Source organism: Aythya marila (assembly GCF_965140915.1).
Source record: "Aythya marila genome assembly, chromosome: 1".
Classification (NCBI taxonomy): domain Eukaryota; kingdom Metazoa; phylum Chordata; class Aves; order Anseriformes; family Anatidae; genus Aythya; species Aythya marila.
In genome coordinates, this window is record NC_139042.1 from 181,724,539 (window position 1) to 181,740,866 (window position 16,328).

The window sequence follows — 16,328 nt, forward strand, 5'->3', positions numbered from 1 at the left end:
TTGCAGTAGGGTACAGTCAATGGAAATGATGTGCTTTTAGAAATGTTATTTATTCAGTTTATGTTGCTCTTAATGTTAGTGCTAAAACTGATGTATGGGTGTTCTCGTATCTTTGACTTTAAGCATATGAATGTCCATTCCTGTTTTAAGTGAGTACGTATATTGTGTTAGTAATTTGACTTGGGTTTCTGCTTAAGCTCTGTATGGAATATGTTACCAAGAATAATAGCTTTCTTACATTTATTTATTTATTTTTGGTATAGAGAGTGATTCATTAAGTATAAAACTTTTATAATGCTGATTGTGCAAGCTAAACTTGGACATGTGCTGTTCATACATTTTTTTTTATTAATTCAGAAATCTAAACATGCTTGTTTTCAAATACTGAAAATGGATCTGTAAGTCTGTGCTTAGTAATAATTATAATACATTTAAATTCAGAGCAGTCTAAATCATTTGCTCTAGTAGGGTTAGCCTGTGGGATGCTTGCCATCAATCTGTATTGTTTGTCTAGGACAAGATGAAGCAGCTTACTAAAATTCTGTACGGTCTGCCCTAAAGGGCAGTTGCATCTTCCTAAATATGTAGTCAGCTGGCTAATACCTGGATTCTGCTTTTGGGTTCACGTAAGTTGTCAGATTTGTAACATTAGGAATACTTTCTCTTGCATAGAATAAACAGCCAGGAACATAAACAGGCAAGAAGCCAGATCTACGCAACCCACATTATGTCAGAGTATGTGTTTGTCCCCTGCCACAGAAACTGAAACCAGTACAAAACAAAAACAAAAACAAAACAAAACAAAACAAAAAAGTTGCCATTCAAAGGAGATATTTTGGAAACAATATTAAATCTAGTTTAGCAAGTTGGAATATTGTAACTCTTGAGGAAGCAAAAGTGCATGAAATACAAAGAAGAATGAACTGGGAAGATATTGATAGCTCTGATTTTGCTCAAGATTCAGAAGTTCAATTATATTACTGTAGGTTGAAGAAGAGCGTGATGAAACACAGAGACAGCTCTCTCAGGAAAAGAGTGCCAGAGCCCTACAAGAAGGAATTTTGAACAGCCACCTGTGGAGACAGAAGGAACTAGAAGAAGAGACAAGAATAACCATAGGAAAAAAATCAGAGGTAAGCAGTTCTGTTTCTAATTAAATTTCACTGCTCTCATTCTAAAATTATTATAAATCTTAAGTAACTTTTTGTGCTTTTTGCTGGATTATCTACAGTTGTCAATATAACCCAACTATGTTACTGATGTCTTCAAAAGTTTGGGAAAGCAGCATCAGTTCCATGAATTTCCCTGAATTGTATGTGGAAATAGCCAATATAAAATACTACACTGTTTATCCAATTTCTTAAGCTATCTGCTATTTTTCATTTTATGGATGTTAATTTTTAACATAATTTTTAACATAATTTTTAATGTTGCTAGCAATCAGACACACAGTTACCTCAAGGCTGACCAGGAAAGAAGTTTTTTAACGCTGTTTGCAATCCTATTGCTTGGCTTTTGGATTAGTTATACCATCATCAAATCTGTTTACTTTGAAGTATGCCTTCTTCCACCTTCACATTCTAAAATTTTATAAAAGAATATGAAGAATTAATGAAATTTATCTAGGAGATCAAATAATTGGAGGAGAGAAAAAGCAAAGCTCTACTGGGGGGGGGGGGGAGGAGGAGGAAAAATAACCTCAAACCTGCCAAGGGTTTACTGAATTTGCTAAGAACATCCAGTGCTTCAAGTAATTATTTGTTCTTTGTTGTACTTTTCAAAGAACATGGGATTTTTACATTAATGTGGAAATAATTTATGTATGTTATGAGCAGAAAACACGTAAGAGTACTGCATTTAAGGGATGATTGCTGGAGTCGTATAGTTTGCTTTCAGTAATAAAGAAAAAAAGCTAGGCCTTGAGTCATTTGAGGGCTGATACAAGAGGAGAGGTAGCATTTATAGTTGTTGCAATTCAGCTTCATGTTAGAAAAGGAAAATAACCTTTTTATATCTCTGTTTCTACTAGATTTATAACTCAAAGGTATGTGGTTACAAGAAAACATTGACACTTGAAAAAATTGTATTTAAAATATCCCAAATATAAATTATTATTGAGTTGCTGCTTCAAGGCCGGGGGGTGGAAGGCATATGTTTGGGATGTTCATACAGCTTTTAAGGGTTTGGTAAAATTCCAGTGCATGCACTTGTACACATGCATTGTACAGTAGCTTATGTATCACCTGAAACTTCTCTCTCATCTTAGCAGTCATGCTTCAGTATTACAAATGCTAAAACATAGTTTGAAAGTGTATTTTGCAGATTAATTTCCCGACTGGCTATTTATTCATTTTCCCTGTCGCTCAGGAATCTGACACTAATGAAAGGGAAAAGGACCTGTTGTACAAAAATCAGTTACTGCAAGATGAGATTGCTATGCTAAGACTAGAACTTGACCAAGTAAAACTTAGGCACCAGGAGGATGAAGGAAAATATTTAGAGGAAAACGAAACTTTGAAAGAAAAGAATGAAGATCTTAAAAAGGAACTTAAACTGAATGAGGAAGCCTTAACACAAACAGTATTTCAGTACAATGGACAGCTGAATTTACTGAAGACAGAATCCGCAGTGCTAACTTCCAAACTTGAGCAGACTAAAGAAAGCAAAGACAGACTGGAGACAGAGATTGAATCATTTCGTTCTCGCCTGAATGCTGCTGTTCAAGATCTTGAACGTCATCAGACATCAAAAAGTGATGTCGAACGAACATTTCAGAGAGAACGTGATGAATGGCTTCGGTTGCAAGACAAGCTCCACCATGACCTCTCTGATGTGCGAGAAACCAACAACAGCTTGTCTCAGCAGCTGAGTAAAGCTGAAAGCAAAGCTAATACTCTAGAAAATGAGCTTCACCAGCTGAAACAAACACTTAGAGAAAAAACACTACTTTTAGAAATGACACAAAAGGAATTAAGTCAAGCCCAGTGTCAGGCAAAGGAAAGTGATCATGCTCGGCAACTTGAGAAAGATCAAGTAAGCAAGTTTATGATAAAGCAGGAATCCATGCAGGAGCGATTGGCCCAGCTCCAAAGTGAAAATCTTTTACTCCGTCAGCAGTTGGAAGATATGCAGAACAAGGGGATCATCAAAGAAAAAGTTGTGAATGATGTCCAGGACAGATTTAATGATATTTTCAACAAACTCAGAGCTGATACTGAAAAGCAAGTTTACCTGATGGAAGAGAGAAACAAGGAATTAAAAACCAAGTGTACAGATTTAAGAGAACAAGTCTTCAAATATGAGGCTGACAAAGTAGAAAGAGAGGTAAATTATACATTCAGAACAATTTAAAATTTATTATTTCTTGAAATTGTTTTATATTTCTGAAACAAATCATGCTTATGTTATATGCATAGGACCAAATCATGCTGATTCTTTTCTGGTTTGTTGTGTTTCTCCTGGAACTGTGAAAGATTTTGGCAAATCGGATGTCAATGCCAAGATCTCATCAGAGAAAACAGAAAAAGGTATCCAAATGTGGGGTTTGATGAAGGAGGAAGTTCTTCCTTAGAACTTTTTTCATCCCTTTTCCTTAGTCCTTTTTGTGCCGTGTAGAGGGGTGGTTTGATATACCTAATGCACTTATGACACACACACAAACACATAAAGAAGAACCATCCAGTATGCAAGGGTTGAGAAATGAAGATGCAGGTAAGTGAAGTGATTGGGGGGGAAAGAAGGGGGGAAGTGTTTATAGTATATTACTACAGAAGAAATAAAGATGCTTCTCTGTAAGATGCGATAAAATTGAAGACCATTAGTATTGTCCAGGTGTTAATTTTTGTATGTGTTTTGGGAGTTCTAAAGTACGTGTCAGTTCCTCAATAATTTGATTTTGAACACTGACCTAAGTTTAGTCTTCTCTATTTTTTTTGTTGTATAGCCATATTTAAATACTTCATTTCTTTGTGCCTCTGTGAAAGGCTACTTAGCCACACAGAAGAAAGGCTAATTAGGAAATCAGTTAAACTTTCTGCAAATTGATACAATGCATGAGTATGAAATGTGCTGCTTTGCAGAGTGCTAGCATAACTTTGTATGTCTCAAATATGCATGAAACAAGTGTTGCTCCCAATTGTAGATGACTTTTGTCAATAAAATGGATGGAACTGAAAATTACGATGGAGGTAGAAGCAAGGAATAGCTAGACAGCTGAAAAAGCTGGGATGGGAAAATGTGTAGTTATGTATGTTATTGTAATAGGTAGAGTACTCTCAATTCCAGGTAGAATAATGATTAAAAAGTTGCCTTAACCATTTTGTTTAATCTTTCCTGTCTAGAAATAGGAAATAATCACGTTCTGTGTTTAGACTCTCTGCTGTGAGGTTCATGTCCTTTAATGATTTGAATGGTGATCTAAAATTACTTTTCCTTCTTCGTAACAAACTCAGAATCTTTGAGTGAGTTAAGTACTTGAATGTGTCTGATAACCACCTTAATTTTTGTTTACTTTGAAAGGTGGGACATGGGGAGAGTAGTGCAGCAGTGTTGTCAGTCAACTTAACCTGTAAATTGCTTCATATTTTTCCTACTACCTTACAAATTTAATAGATATATAATGTTAATCCAAAATGAATTCAGTAAGAAGACTCTAAGATGATGTGATTTAACATGTACTTAAAGCTTCAAAAGAGTTTAATTATATTTGCATAGTGGAGGAATAGCACAAGGAGAGACCTAAGACAAAGTCCCACCTTTGATTATAAGTGCAATATCTTTAGCTCTTACATCAAAACAGATTTGTGTTTTTTAGAAAATGAATACATGACTACAGTGTGTTGTGCTTGTGTTGTTCCAAGAAGAATATGACTTAAGCCTTTTTTTTTTTATTATTATTTAGAAACAGAAACTCTCATAAAGAGTGTCTCATAGTTTGTATGTGTGCAGTTGAGAAGAGACGTGCAGGTGCCTGCTGGTGGCACGCAAAATTTCACACCTTTGAATTTATTGCGAACACTGAATTATATGATCTAGTAAGTTTAAGTAAAGAAGCAGAGGCATGTTTCATATGCTATTCTTCATGCTCATCTTACTGTTTTTTTTTAGGGTATGGTCAGACAGCTGCAGCAGGAACTTGCTGATGCTCTTAAAAAGCAGTCTATGTCAGAAGCCGCACTTGAAGTTACTACGCACCACCGCAGTGACCTGGAGGAAGACAAATTGCGCTTGCAAAAGGAGTTGGACAAGGTTAAAACCAAGGTATAGAAATGAAATACCCCTCTGGCCGGTGTGGGTCAGCTGTCCCAGCTGTGTCCCCTCCCAGCTTCTTGTGCACCCCTAGCCTCCTCGCTGGCAGGGCAGCATGAGGAGCTGAAAAGTCCTTGGCTCTATGTACACACTGCTCTATGACATTTGTGTTGTCTACATTGGTGTGTTTTCACCACAGTTTTCATCAAAAATCCAAAATGCTACATTGTGTGAGCCTCTGAAGAAAATTAATCTGTACCAGACAAAACCATGATAGTTGCCTATGCTTTTCTTTTCCTGAAATATAAGTCATGAGAATCTAATTATTTTGGAGCTGTGAGGTCACTTTAGGAGAAAGATGAACTGAAAATTTTCAGTTCACTGAAATTAATTATTAATTAATAATTTTCAGTGGTCTAGCAAGCAAGCGGATTCCATGTCATGAGTAACTAAAAGGGTAGGAGTGGTGGTGTCAGTGCTTAGATGAGTGCTATAGAAATTCAATATAAGGATGGGAGAGGCCGGTATAATATGAAGTAACACGATTTCTATTCATTTGCTAAGAGAAGTGAAGGTTCAAATGTATTTCAGGTGATTACAGTAGTTTGAGTAGATTATATGTGCAGATACATGCAGTACTCAAATTCTTTAGCACCCATTGACTTCTCTAGAGAGAAACTAACCTGGCTAGTATGGATTTTTACTGTGAACTTTTTCAGTTGCAGGAATCAGAACAACAGCGTATTCAGTCTGAACATTGTGTTCACGACTTAAAGACTGTCTTAGATAATAAGGAAAGAGAATTAGTAGCTTCTTCCCAGAAACTGCAAGACATTCTGTTATCATCTTCTGGAACTAATACTACTATAAAACAACTGGAAGAGCACGTGCAAAGGTAAGAAGATAACATAGTGAAACAAGATTTTCCTTTCTGTGATTATATGAAAACAACAGGATTGTTTTGTTGCATCACAGGATATTACTATAGGGTTTTAAAAGAAGCTTTTGCATTAGATTAGATATGTTCTTTCACACTGTTCTTTCAGAACTTGTACTCATGTGAATTTCTGTCATAAGACCTGTATTTCTCTTTCAGGCTTGAAATTGAAAATGCCAGATTGGAAGCCACGGCCAAACAACAAACCAACAGGATTGAAGCACTTCAGAAAGATCTGCAAACTTCTGCCTCAGTAAGCTAGTCAGGTTATACAGTTTATTCCTCAGTAAGCTAGTCAGCTTACTGAGGAATAAACTGTATAACCTGAGTCAGCTTACTGTATAACCTGTATACTTAACTGTATAAACTGTATAACCTAGTCAGCTTACTGAGGAATAAACTTTCCTTTTTTTTTTTTTTTTTTTTTTTTTTTTTTTTTTTTTGTGAGCTTCTGAGCATAGTAATGTATTTTCTGTGAGAAAGCTATAAGATGGGATTTTTCTGGACAGTGTAGGGGAGATCAGTTCCTAAATTCTGCTGACGATAGGCGGCTCTGAAAATCCTGCTGGGTGCTTCCCCAGATTCCCAGTTTTGAGAGTTTTCTTGTAATATTATAGCAAGCCCTACTTAATGCTGTCTAAGGTAAGGTTTTGATGCTCAAGTGCCGGTTTAAATATTTTCCGTTTTATACCTGTCATGACATCAGATGCTGCTTCAGACACATATCAGTATGTGCATCTTGAAAGATTTTCAGCAAGTTACCCCAGGGAAATTCCACAACTGATATTGGTGCCAAGAGCTTTATGCCAGAAGCCTGACTGGAGGAACAACTGAGGGAATTGGGGTTGTTTAGTCTGGAGAAGAGGAGACGCAGGGGAGACCTTGTTGCTCTCTACAACTGCCTGAAAGAAAGTTGTGGGGAGCTGGGGGTTGGCCTCTTCTCACAGGTAACTAGTGATAGGACCAGAGGGAATGGCCTCACGTTGCACCAGGAGAGGTTCAGGTTAGAAATGAGGAGACATTTCTTTTCAGAAAGAGCAGTCAGGCATTGGGACGGGTTGCCCAGGGAGGTGGTGGAGTCACCGTCCCTGGGGGTGTTTAAGGGAAGGTTGGACCTGGTGCTTAGGGACATGGTGTAGGGGGATGGTTGGACCAAATGATCTTGGAGGCTTTTTCCAGCCTTAACGATTCTCTGATCAGACCGGGACAAGGATTATATTCCCCAGTGATTTTGCTGTGCAGAATTGCTTTGCCCTTGGTGGCTTGGTGTGTGTTTTCATGAAACAGTAAAGAGGAATTTTCATGGTATCATTTGCAGAACTTGTTGCAAGGCTTGGAATTTCTCAGTGCCCCAACTCAGTGGTTAATATTAGCATAAATAAGGTGGTTTCATCTGCGGCTTATATGAAGTAAATAATTTTTATATTCTAACTGATACACTAGGGTCATTGTTACACCTGTAGTTAATTAATGTTGAAGAGGTTTCAAAAATAATTGTACCTGAAAGTTGAACTTTGCATGCTGTGCTGACACTGGCAAAAGAGGAGGGAAGGCAGTCACAGTGCTTACACTTCCCCCTTAGTTAAGATAACATGACTTTCAAATGTACTGTGAACACACCAAGGATATTTTCCCATTCATCGAAGATTCTTTGTATTCTACATGGTTCTCTCCCTGGAGCAAATGGCAGAGGTGATGATTGCTATGAATTTTATGATAGCATCAGACTAAGGTAGTTTGGATTGTTGGTGGTAGGGATAAAAATTAAAACTATGAAGAGATGGAAAGATGTGTGTAATATTTATTTCTGGTACTGAAGTGTGAACTTCGGTCTAGAAAGTCATTGTTGTCTTTTTTTTTTTTTTTTTAACACTTCCTTAGGTTCATAATCGCCTAGAGGACTTGATAACTGGCTTGCGGACAACACAGACAACTGCAGAAGAGTACCAACATCAGCAGGTACCTTAATGGCTTCTGCAAATAACTGGTTTAGTCTTTTTTGTTTTGTTTTGTTTTGTATGCAGGTAATTAATGGAAAGATTGGGTACGTTGTAAAGTACAGATGAGCTGACAAATACCCTTCTGGTTTCAGGGCAAGGCACCTTCAAGGGTAAAGGCTGTAAATTTCTGCATTCCTCTGCTGCTGCTGCATTTTGTATCTGTGTGGTGGTATGTGGATACTTGTGTTCATTGGCATGATTCTTTTGATGGATATGATGGATGATGTGGGCAGGAGGGAGATGTGTGGTTGAAGGCTGAGAAGGGAGACTGGACTTGGGAGATCTGTGTTATCTTCAGCACTTTGTCACAGCTTCCACATGAGCTCGTTAGCTTCTTTTCCCACATGTGAATAGATTCTGGTGCTGTCCTGCTACATGAGGGGCTGAGGTAAGGAAAAAGTAATTAAGTGAGGTGATGCTGTGCAGTGGCTGGCAGCTGGTGTATGTGCATGGTCTAGCATCTTGTGAAACCCTGGAGTATTCTTAAAGGACTCTGTTGTTGGGAAATGAAACTGTTGCAGGGATCTGCTGGAAGTAAAAAGCTGTTGGTTTTCTGTCCCAGTGAAGTCTGAGCTCTTTTCTAGCCTTCTTTTCTTTCTTCCTCTTTTGGTGTCATACTAATTAGAAGCAATCATCAGGTTTCAGGCATACATACACTGTTTTTTAACATTTATTTATCTTACCTCTACATTGTTGTGCATTAGGACCCAGGATTTGACCTACTCTGTAAGGACACATGAGAAAGCTTTACAAAATTGTAAATTTACACCTAAACCTTTGTGCAAAGTTTTTGTCTTTCTGTAGATTAGTGGATGTTTTGTTTTTAAATATGCTACTCAACACATCTAGTTAACTTTTATTCTATACATGTGAACTGAATAAACAAGCTCATTTCCACATAAATACATCTGTGACTCAAATCTTTGTTGCTTTGTGTAAAAGGAGAATATTGCTGATTTGAAAACATTTTCTTGCTCTGAGAAGATATGTAGTTATTACACAAGCAGTGAATGTAGGATAGACAAATCAATATGAACTTAATCAATTATGTATCATTATGAAATCAAGAGGAACTTGTGAAGAAAGTGGTAGGGAAATTTTGAGTGTCGTCTTACTCCTAGAGTTGTAACCTCATTTTGTCACATACAGAGCACTGACTCTTTCCACTAGCTTTAAGTGCTGTTCTTGGTTGTGTTCCTGAGCTGTGTTTTACACTTTGTATTAATATTCACTGTAGATGAGAGGAGAGCGTAACCCTGCTTCCAGTTAAGTTACTACTTCATATAGCAGTGTTGGCTTTCTAGTTATGTTGTTTTTTTTCTTTGCCGTTGTTACTTCCACAGATGCAAAAGCAGAATTTGCTGCCTCTGACATCAAAAGACTCACGCAGTATGTGGGAGGAGGAATTGAAGTCAAGAACCCATCTTGAAGATCGTCTTGCTCAGCTTGGCAGGGAAAAGGCCGAGCTCCTAGAACAGGTGAGCCCTAACACCTACTCAGTATCCAGAGTTATGTTCACATTTTTGCTGACTTTTTACATACTCAGCCTTTTCTCTTCTTGCTATTCGGACCACAAGTAACTGTTGATTTGGGGGTTATGCAGGAATTGAATAAAAGCTCATGGAGTATGTCTCTGTAAATGCTGGAGTGGTTCTGCTGGGAAAACAGTGTGGTTTGAGCACATTTTGCAAAACTGAAGTTCCCCAGTTCTTCATTTAAATTCCTTCTGGTCATATAGTCCCTTGACTTTGGGACAGGGTTAAAACACTTGATGCTTCCAGTACAGTGTATGGAGGAGCTGCTACAGGTTTTCAGAATAGCAGGAGCTTAAAATTCTTGCAGAAAAATAAGGAGCAAGTACAAAGTGCAAGAAAAACTGCCAGATCCCTTCTGTTTTGCCTGAGAAGACACCAAAAGAAAGAACAATGACTGAATTAGTAAACACTGACAAAGAACATGCAGAGGGAATGGCAGAGGTGAATGAAACATTGACCAGCTCCAGAAGAGCCACCTTCTCCTCCTTGTTGAAGGTTCAATGAGAAGGTCTTTGCCACCCTCTCACTATGAAGCCCTAGGAGAGGTGGCCTTTGCTTCAGTGGGGACATCTCTTTCTGTCTCTCAGTATTGGCCCCTCTGTGTGGAACCTGAAGTGATTTCCTGCAGAAATGTTTGCAGGGACCCTAGTGTTCTGTTGAACTCTGAAAGGGGTGTACTGCAGCTTCTTTGTGGAGAACGCCACCTGCGCATACCACATGTAGATGCTGTCCCTGTGCTGGTTGTGCCATGTATCTTTTCTGTTTTGAAAGTGCGAGAGTGAGAGAAAGAAAGTGAAGAAGTTGATAGAGTTGAAACGCCCAGTTGAGGTGCGTCTGGACCAGGAAATGAAAAGAAACATTGAACTGCAAAAAGAATGTCACAGGTATGGCTTGATTAGTACTTTAAAGGGAGATCCCATACAGCAGAAATCAAACTTTATGGGACTCGAGTGTAAAAATAGGTGAGGGTAACTGTCTGTGAGCAAATTCAAGCCTCACGCTAGGCCTTACAAGGCTCTTCTGTACGCGTGCCTATGGTTTTTCAGAGCTGCCAAAAGAACTTCAAATGCAGGTTGCCCTGCAAGTCTCCTGGGTTGGAAGGAAGTCCCTTCTCCATTTGTTCCTCCGTTGAGGCGCAAGGTGGACCCTCCAAGTGATCTGTGGCACTGGAATGCTGGTTTTTCTCAGTAACTCCTGGTCTGTCGAGTGTGTTAAAACCATCTTTATGCTGTTTATGTCTGAGAATGTGAAACAGGCTGGTAGTTCCTTCACCTCATTGTTTTCTTGACTAATTTGCCACTCAGGTGCAAGAGGCTTCTAAACAGAGCTATGAAGAAAATCAGGATGTATGAGGCCAGAGAAAGAGAGTCTCAGTTTAATTTCCAGGGAGAAATGAAGAACAGGTATTCTGAAATGGTCAATGAAGTTGGCAGATTGAGAACAAAGGTGAGTTCTGGATTGTTTGTTTATATATGGCATTATTTTCTGGAAATCTGTAATATTATTCTCATATACTTGCTTCTCTAAATGGTGTTGTTGGCTCCCAGGGCAGGATGCAGTGAAGGGATGAAGAAGTTTTCTAACTTACCAGCAGTTGTCTCAGCCCGTCTTTCCCTAGCCATGGGCACCCTGATGTCGAGGACCAAGAAGTGCTTTTGAGCTGCCGTGGGTGTCTTGTTCAGTTGCATGGAACCCTTTAGCTACCTTTCCCCTCGTTACTGAGAGGTGCTGCTAAGGCACACGTGTGCTTTAGAAGGTTCTGTAGAAGGCCTCAAGTGCCCTTGTGGTGGCCCATTCTTAGTCCAAAGGCTCGTAGCATTCTCGTGGCTTCACTGCCATTCGAAGAGTTCTGTTATTTGAAAGGAAATAGCATTGTGTGTAGGCACTGTAAAATGAAGATTATTTTTTATTTTATTTTATTTTATTTTATTTTATTTTATTTTATTTTATTTTATTTTATTTTATTTTATTTTATTTTATTTTATTTTATTTTATTTTATTTTATTTTATTTTATTTTATTTTATTTTTGTTTCCTGAGGGTTTCTGTTTTTTTTTTTTTTTTTTGTCGTTGGTTGTTTATTTGTTTGTTTGTTTGTTTTTTCTATCTATTTATAAAAGGCAGGAACCTCCTGAGTGTATTTTTAGTAGGTATAAAAAAGGGTATATTTCTGGAGGAGGAGAGCAAGACAGCACCGCAGCTGACCTTTGGGACTTAATGGGACATCTGCTATATCCTCCATATCCTTGCACCCACACATCAGCTTTGACCTAGAGAGAAAAGGCCTTCCTCCAGCAGCTCTGCCAAAATGGCCTCCTGAGGCACTGTTTGCAAAGCTTTCAGAGTAACGGCAGGAAGAGCATTGGTTGCTCGTGCCTACTCCGTTCTGCACTGCAGCGCTTCCCCCCCAACACACACAATAGGCGTTCTTTCTGGTGTCTGGGTAGAGGCGTGTTTGATGTCCCATGAGCAGAGGAGCATTTCGGGCAAGAGCGTCCCTAGCACCTTTCATCCCAGTCCCACAAGGGAAATGCTGCTGGTTTAGTACCTCTTTGTGGTGTGTGACCTGCTTCAGAAGAACTAAGGAAGGATGGGAGCTTGGGAATCCTGTTGGTAATGATGTTAAAGCTGTTCTTCTTTTAAAATACAAGCCTAGCTTTACTTTGGTCTTAATACTGTGTCAGAAGATAACAAATACAGTATTGGTGGCCTTCCTATATGAATTTTCACTGAATTTAATGTTTTTTGACCCGTCTACCTTTATTTTATTGCTGTCTACAGGTTAGTGAACTTTCCCGGCAGCTGGAGCTGGAGTCGAAAAAATGCATGCAGCTGGAATCACAAAATCAGGATTTGCGAGAAGAGCTGTCTGCTCTGCGTGGGAATCATGAAATACTGGAGAAGAGTAAATGCCAGCTGAAGGAAGAGGTGGCAAACCTCAGACATCGTTTGGAAACTAATATGGTGGATCACAGCCAAATAGAGCAATATAAAAGAGAGATGGAAGAACGAGCTGGACAAGAAATCAGACAAAAGCTACAAGAAGTCAATTTGTTTTTGCAGGTATATTAAGTAGTCATTTTTGCCTTCAGTCTTTATTACATTATATTTTTTCTGTCATTTTTAGTATTTTATTTATGGTGCCTCATTCTGTATGTTAGTGCTGTGCTTCTGTCTTCCCAGAAGGGAAGTGGGAGAAGGGAAAATGGTTGGGCTAAAACGTTTTTGTGTGTGTGACGTGCCTGCAGGATCCCAAGTCTGTAGTCTGCCCATGGCAGACTTGGTTTTGCAGTTCTTAGAGGATATAGCTGTCTAGTGATCTTGTTCTCTCTGTTCATCGTCGAATGAGCATTGTAACTTAGATAGTTTGGCCAGACATCCAGGTCTTGCTTTATCATTCTGTGGGGTAAAGTGCTCAGGAAAGAAGTCACTTAAGTTACACGGACTTTTGTGAAGGGGGCAGGAGGGTGGGATAGTACCCTCATAGTTTCTTTATAGAATCTTTTTCTGCCTGACCTGTGCTGCAGAGATAATGTTCTTTTGGTACTATATTTGAATAATAGTGCTAAGAGCAGATACCGCTCTGAATTAATTATTTAATGTGGTAGTTCCAGAGTTCTGTCTTGATTGCTGATGGTAGTGAGGAGGCACAGTTGCCTCAACTTTGTAAGTTTGGGCCCTTGAAATTGAGTATGTTGGGGGGGGGGGGGAGAGAGACAGTTCTCTTTTTCTTTATGGTGGTTGAAATTGCATTATCTGCTTCAGACACAGGCAGCCTCCCAAGACAGGTTAGAACAAATCAGAGCCAGTCACCATGCTTCGCTGAGAAACCAACTAAAACACAGAATTAAAGATCTTGAATGTGAGTTGGACAGGATAAAAAATACGCAACAAGACAGTATTTTTCAAAAAGAATCCACACAAGCAGAAGTGGAAAAATACAAAGAACTGTATCTGGAAGAAGTGAAAATTAGAAGATGTCTAGCAAATAAGCTGGAAAGGTAAGTCCGTGCTTTTTTGGAGTGTTAGCAAGATGTGAAGTGGTAGCAAGTTGTATGAAAAACATTGTACAATTTCCTCCTGAAATCCCTCTTCTACTTCTGGTCAGCATTATGTCAGTAAATGTGCATAAGATGGCATATTACAAATTTCAATTTTTTAATTTTATAAAAAGAGTCCTCTACGACCCTTCCCCTTTTTAAGAACTGCCTTCATTTCATGTCAGTGTTCCAGCAGTGCTGCCACTGGTCATCCTATTATTAGAGTATTTTTGAAGTTAACAGCATTTTAACAGGCATCCTTTTGGCCCCTTCTAATAATGTCCTCCTCTTCTTCTTCTGTGTAAGGCAGAAAAGAGTGACTGAATGTCCTGTCCCACTGTCTGCAAACTAGGAATGCATAAAGATAGACTTTCCAGGGGGTGGACTCTTGATTCTGTGACACAAAACAATCTTTTTGGCTGCCATTTTGGCAGTATGTGTGAGGTTTGTGCTTTCCTTGGGTGGCGGAGAGTATCCCGGAGTTCTTCTGCAGGTGATGCACCTTTGAGAAGAAGCTGTGTAAATATATGGCATGCTTTCAAGTCCTAATGCTTCAAATGTATTCAGTGCTAAAGTGTTACTAACTTGCTGCTTTCTACAGGTAGTATAACTTCCCAGAAGTAGGTTCTCCAAAATCTTCATATTGGTTTACACTCTCATTTTGAATTCTTTTAATCTCTTTATTTTCAGAAGTTAAATTAAAGTCAAAAGACCTGGAAAGTGAATTTGCAAAAATACTACAAATATAATTCTTTGCATGGTTTTAAATGTTTCAGAGCTAATGAGAGACTAGCAGAAGCCAATGCTAAGCTCCTTCAAGAGCGCCATAGAAGCAAATCTTTAATTGCAAGCAGCATTGTCGGTGGAGGTCTGGCTGCAAGTCCAGTTCTATATTCAACTGAACTGGGACATCTTGGCAACAATTTGGCACTGAACAGAAGTCTTAGTCTAGGAGGAAGCTTCCTTGGCCCAACTGGGAATGCATTATCGTCGAGAAACAGGGTTGAAGCCTATGTGGCTAAGGTAAGCATTGTGAAATGCTCTTCTAGCTACTGTTGAAGAATATTTGTAAGCAAAGTTATGATTCTTAGTGTACAGTTAGAATCTATCTATAGTTTGAAACCATAGTCTAATATGCTAAACCAACAGCTGATCATCAAAACATTACACATCTGTGTGGCAGGGATGAAGGCTTTCTGTCATTGGGATTGTACAAAATTCCAAGAGTGCTCAGAGACCAAAAATACTGGCATCTAAATAATGAACTACTATTAACTAATACGTGTCTATTTATTAACAAGAGAAAATGTGATAAAGAACGCTGTGGAAGAAGTTCCCAGCTAAGCTATTCATTAAATTTTAATGTACAGCGTGTAGATAACTGTATGACATCTTTAAAATGGATAACTTTGAATGCAAAATCCCATCAGACATCTTTACTCAAGACACTTTTTCTTTCCTTGCTGATTTTCATTTTAATACTTTCTTTGCTGGAACATGTTTGAGTACATTAATACCAACAAAGGATGCTTCAAAACTAGGATGATAGCAGCATGATTGCTTAACTTCTTACTATATTGTGGGATGCATGCTGTGCCTAGGAGGCATCTCTCTTTGTGGTTCCTGCTGAGTATTATTACCTGAAATAATAATACCTAAATAAAATAAATTATTCTTCAGGAAGTCTTCACAGCTTTCTAATTTTACAGCAATGCTGCAACCTCTACAATAGCTTTGTAAAAAGTAGCATAAAATAGTACAGCCCTAACAGAACGGTGAGCGTTATATCAGGAGATCTGGAAGCCAGATGTCAGTAGGTTGTGATCAGTGCTCCACTTGGCACAGGATTAAAGCATGGATAAGCTTCTCTGTTCAGACAGTGTGTTTTATTGCTCATGTATTCTGTTGTTGAATGAATGTGAAAAGCTATTAATTCACCTGCAAGTCCATCTCAGTTCAGTGGTCCTACCCACATGGGAAGGATCCCAAGGATCCCATTTAAACAACATGTCTACATATTACATCTTTTTGTTTGTTTGTTTGTTTTGTTTAGTTTTTGTTGTTTTTTAATGGACAGAGGAGCGTAAGTAACACGTAGTAGTGTCAGTTACAAAGATGAACTTTTCTGATTTACTGTCAATGTGGCTTACTTGTATCATGCAAGTAGTGTGAACAGGATGCAATTCAGGGACCCATGCAAAAGTGAAATAAAGAAAATGCCAGGACAAGGGAATGAGGGAAAGGGAGCAAGGAACTAGTAAGGGAAGAATACAGAGATGGGAGCAAGGTATTAAAAGAAAAAGAAGGAAACCATCCTATTTCTAGGAGAAGAGAAAAGGTTAACAGCTGTTCTTTTTTTCTTTGAAGAAAGAGTAAAAAGACAGTGAAGGGAAAGAAAGTGGGAGTACGTAGGACTATTTCCTAACTGAATTACAGCAAAATTCTTCATATAGTCCTTTCCATTTTAATTTTCCAGAAGAACTTGGAACTCTTTGGGCTTCTTAAAGTTTGGTCAATACCAAGGTCTATATTTCACTGGTTCCCTTAAACATGTTATAGAAATTAAATAT

The 16,328-nt window shown here is 38.5% G+C and overlaps 1 protein-coding gene across 9 annotated transcripts in view; it reads left to right on the forward strand.

The window, feature by feature from the left end:
• Positions 1–16,328, forward strand: part of ANKRD26 (ankyrin repeat domain containing 26) — a 58,857-nt gene that overhangs the window by 33,307 nt on the left and 9,222 nt on the right. For 8 of the 9 annotated variants that reach the window (XM_082784896.1, XM_082784899.1, XM_082784898.1 and 5 more), the window contains 12 exons: positions 987–1,133; positions 2,368–3,324; positions 5,107–5,259; positions 5,967–6,142; positions 6,344–6,437; positions 8,066–8,143; positions 9,528–9,662; positions 10,491–10,603; positions 11,024–11,165; positions 12,500–12,781; positions 13,484–13,719; positions 14,535–14,781. In XM_082784896.1, coding sequence (XP_082641022.1) covers positions 987–1,133; positions 2,368–3,324; positions 5,107–5,259; positions 5,967–6,142; positions 6,344–6,437; positions 8,066–8,143; positions 9,528–9,662; positions 10,491–10,603; positions 11,024–11,165; positions 12,500–12,781; positions 13,484–13,719; positions 14,535–14,781 — 2,760 coding nt within the window. Of the gene's footprint in view, positions 1–986; positions 1,134–2,367; positions 3,325–5,106; positions 5,260–5,966; positions 6,143–6,343; positions 6,438–8,065; positions 8,144–8,276; positions 8,354–9,527; positions 9,663–10,490; positions 10,604–11,023; positions 11,166–12,499; positions 12,782–13,483; positions 13,720–14,534; positions 14,782–16,328 lie in introns of those variants that run through there. The other variant, XM_082784904.1, reaches the window with a different exon arrangement.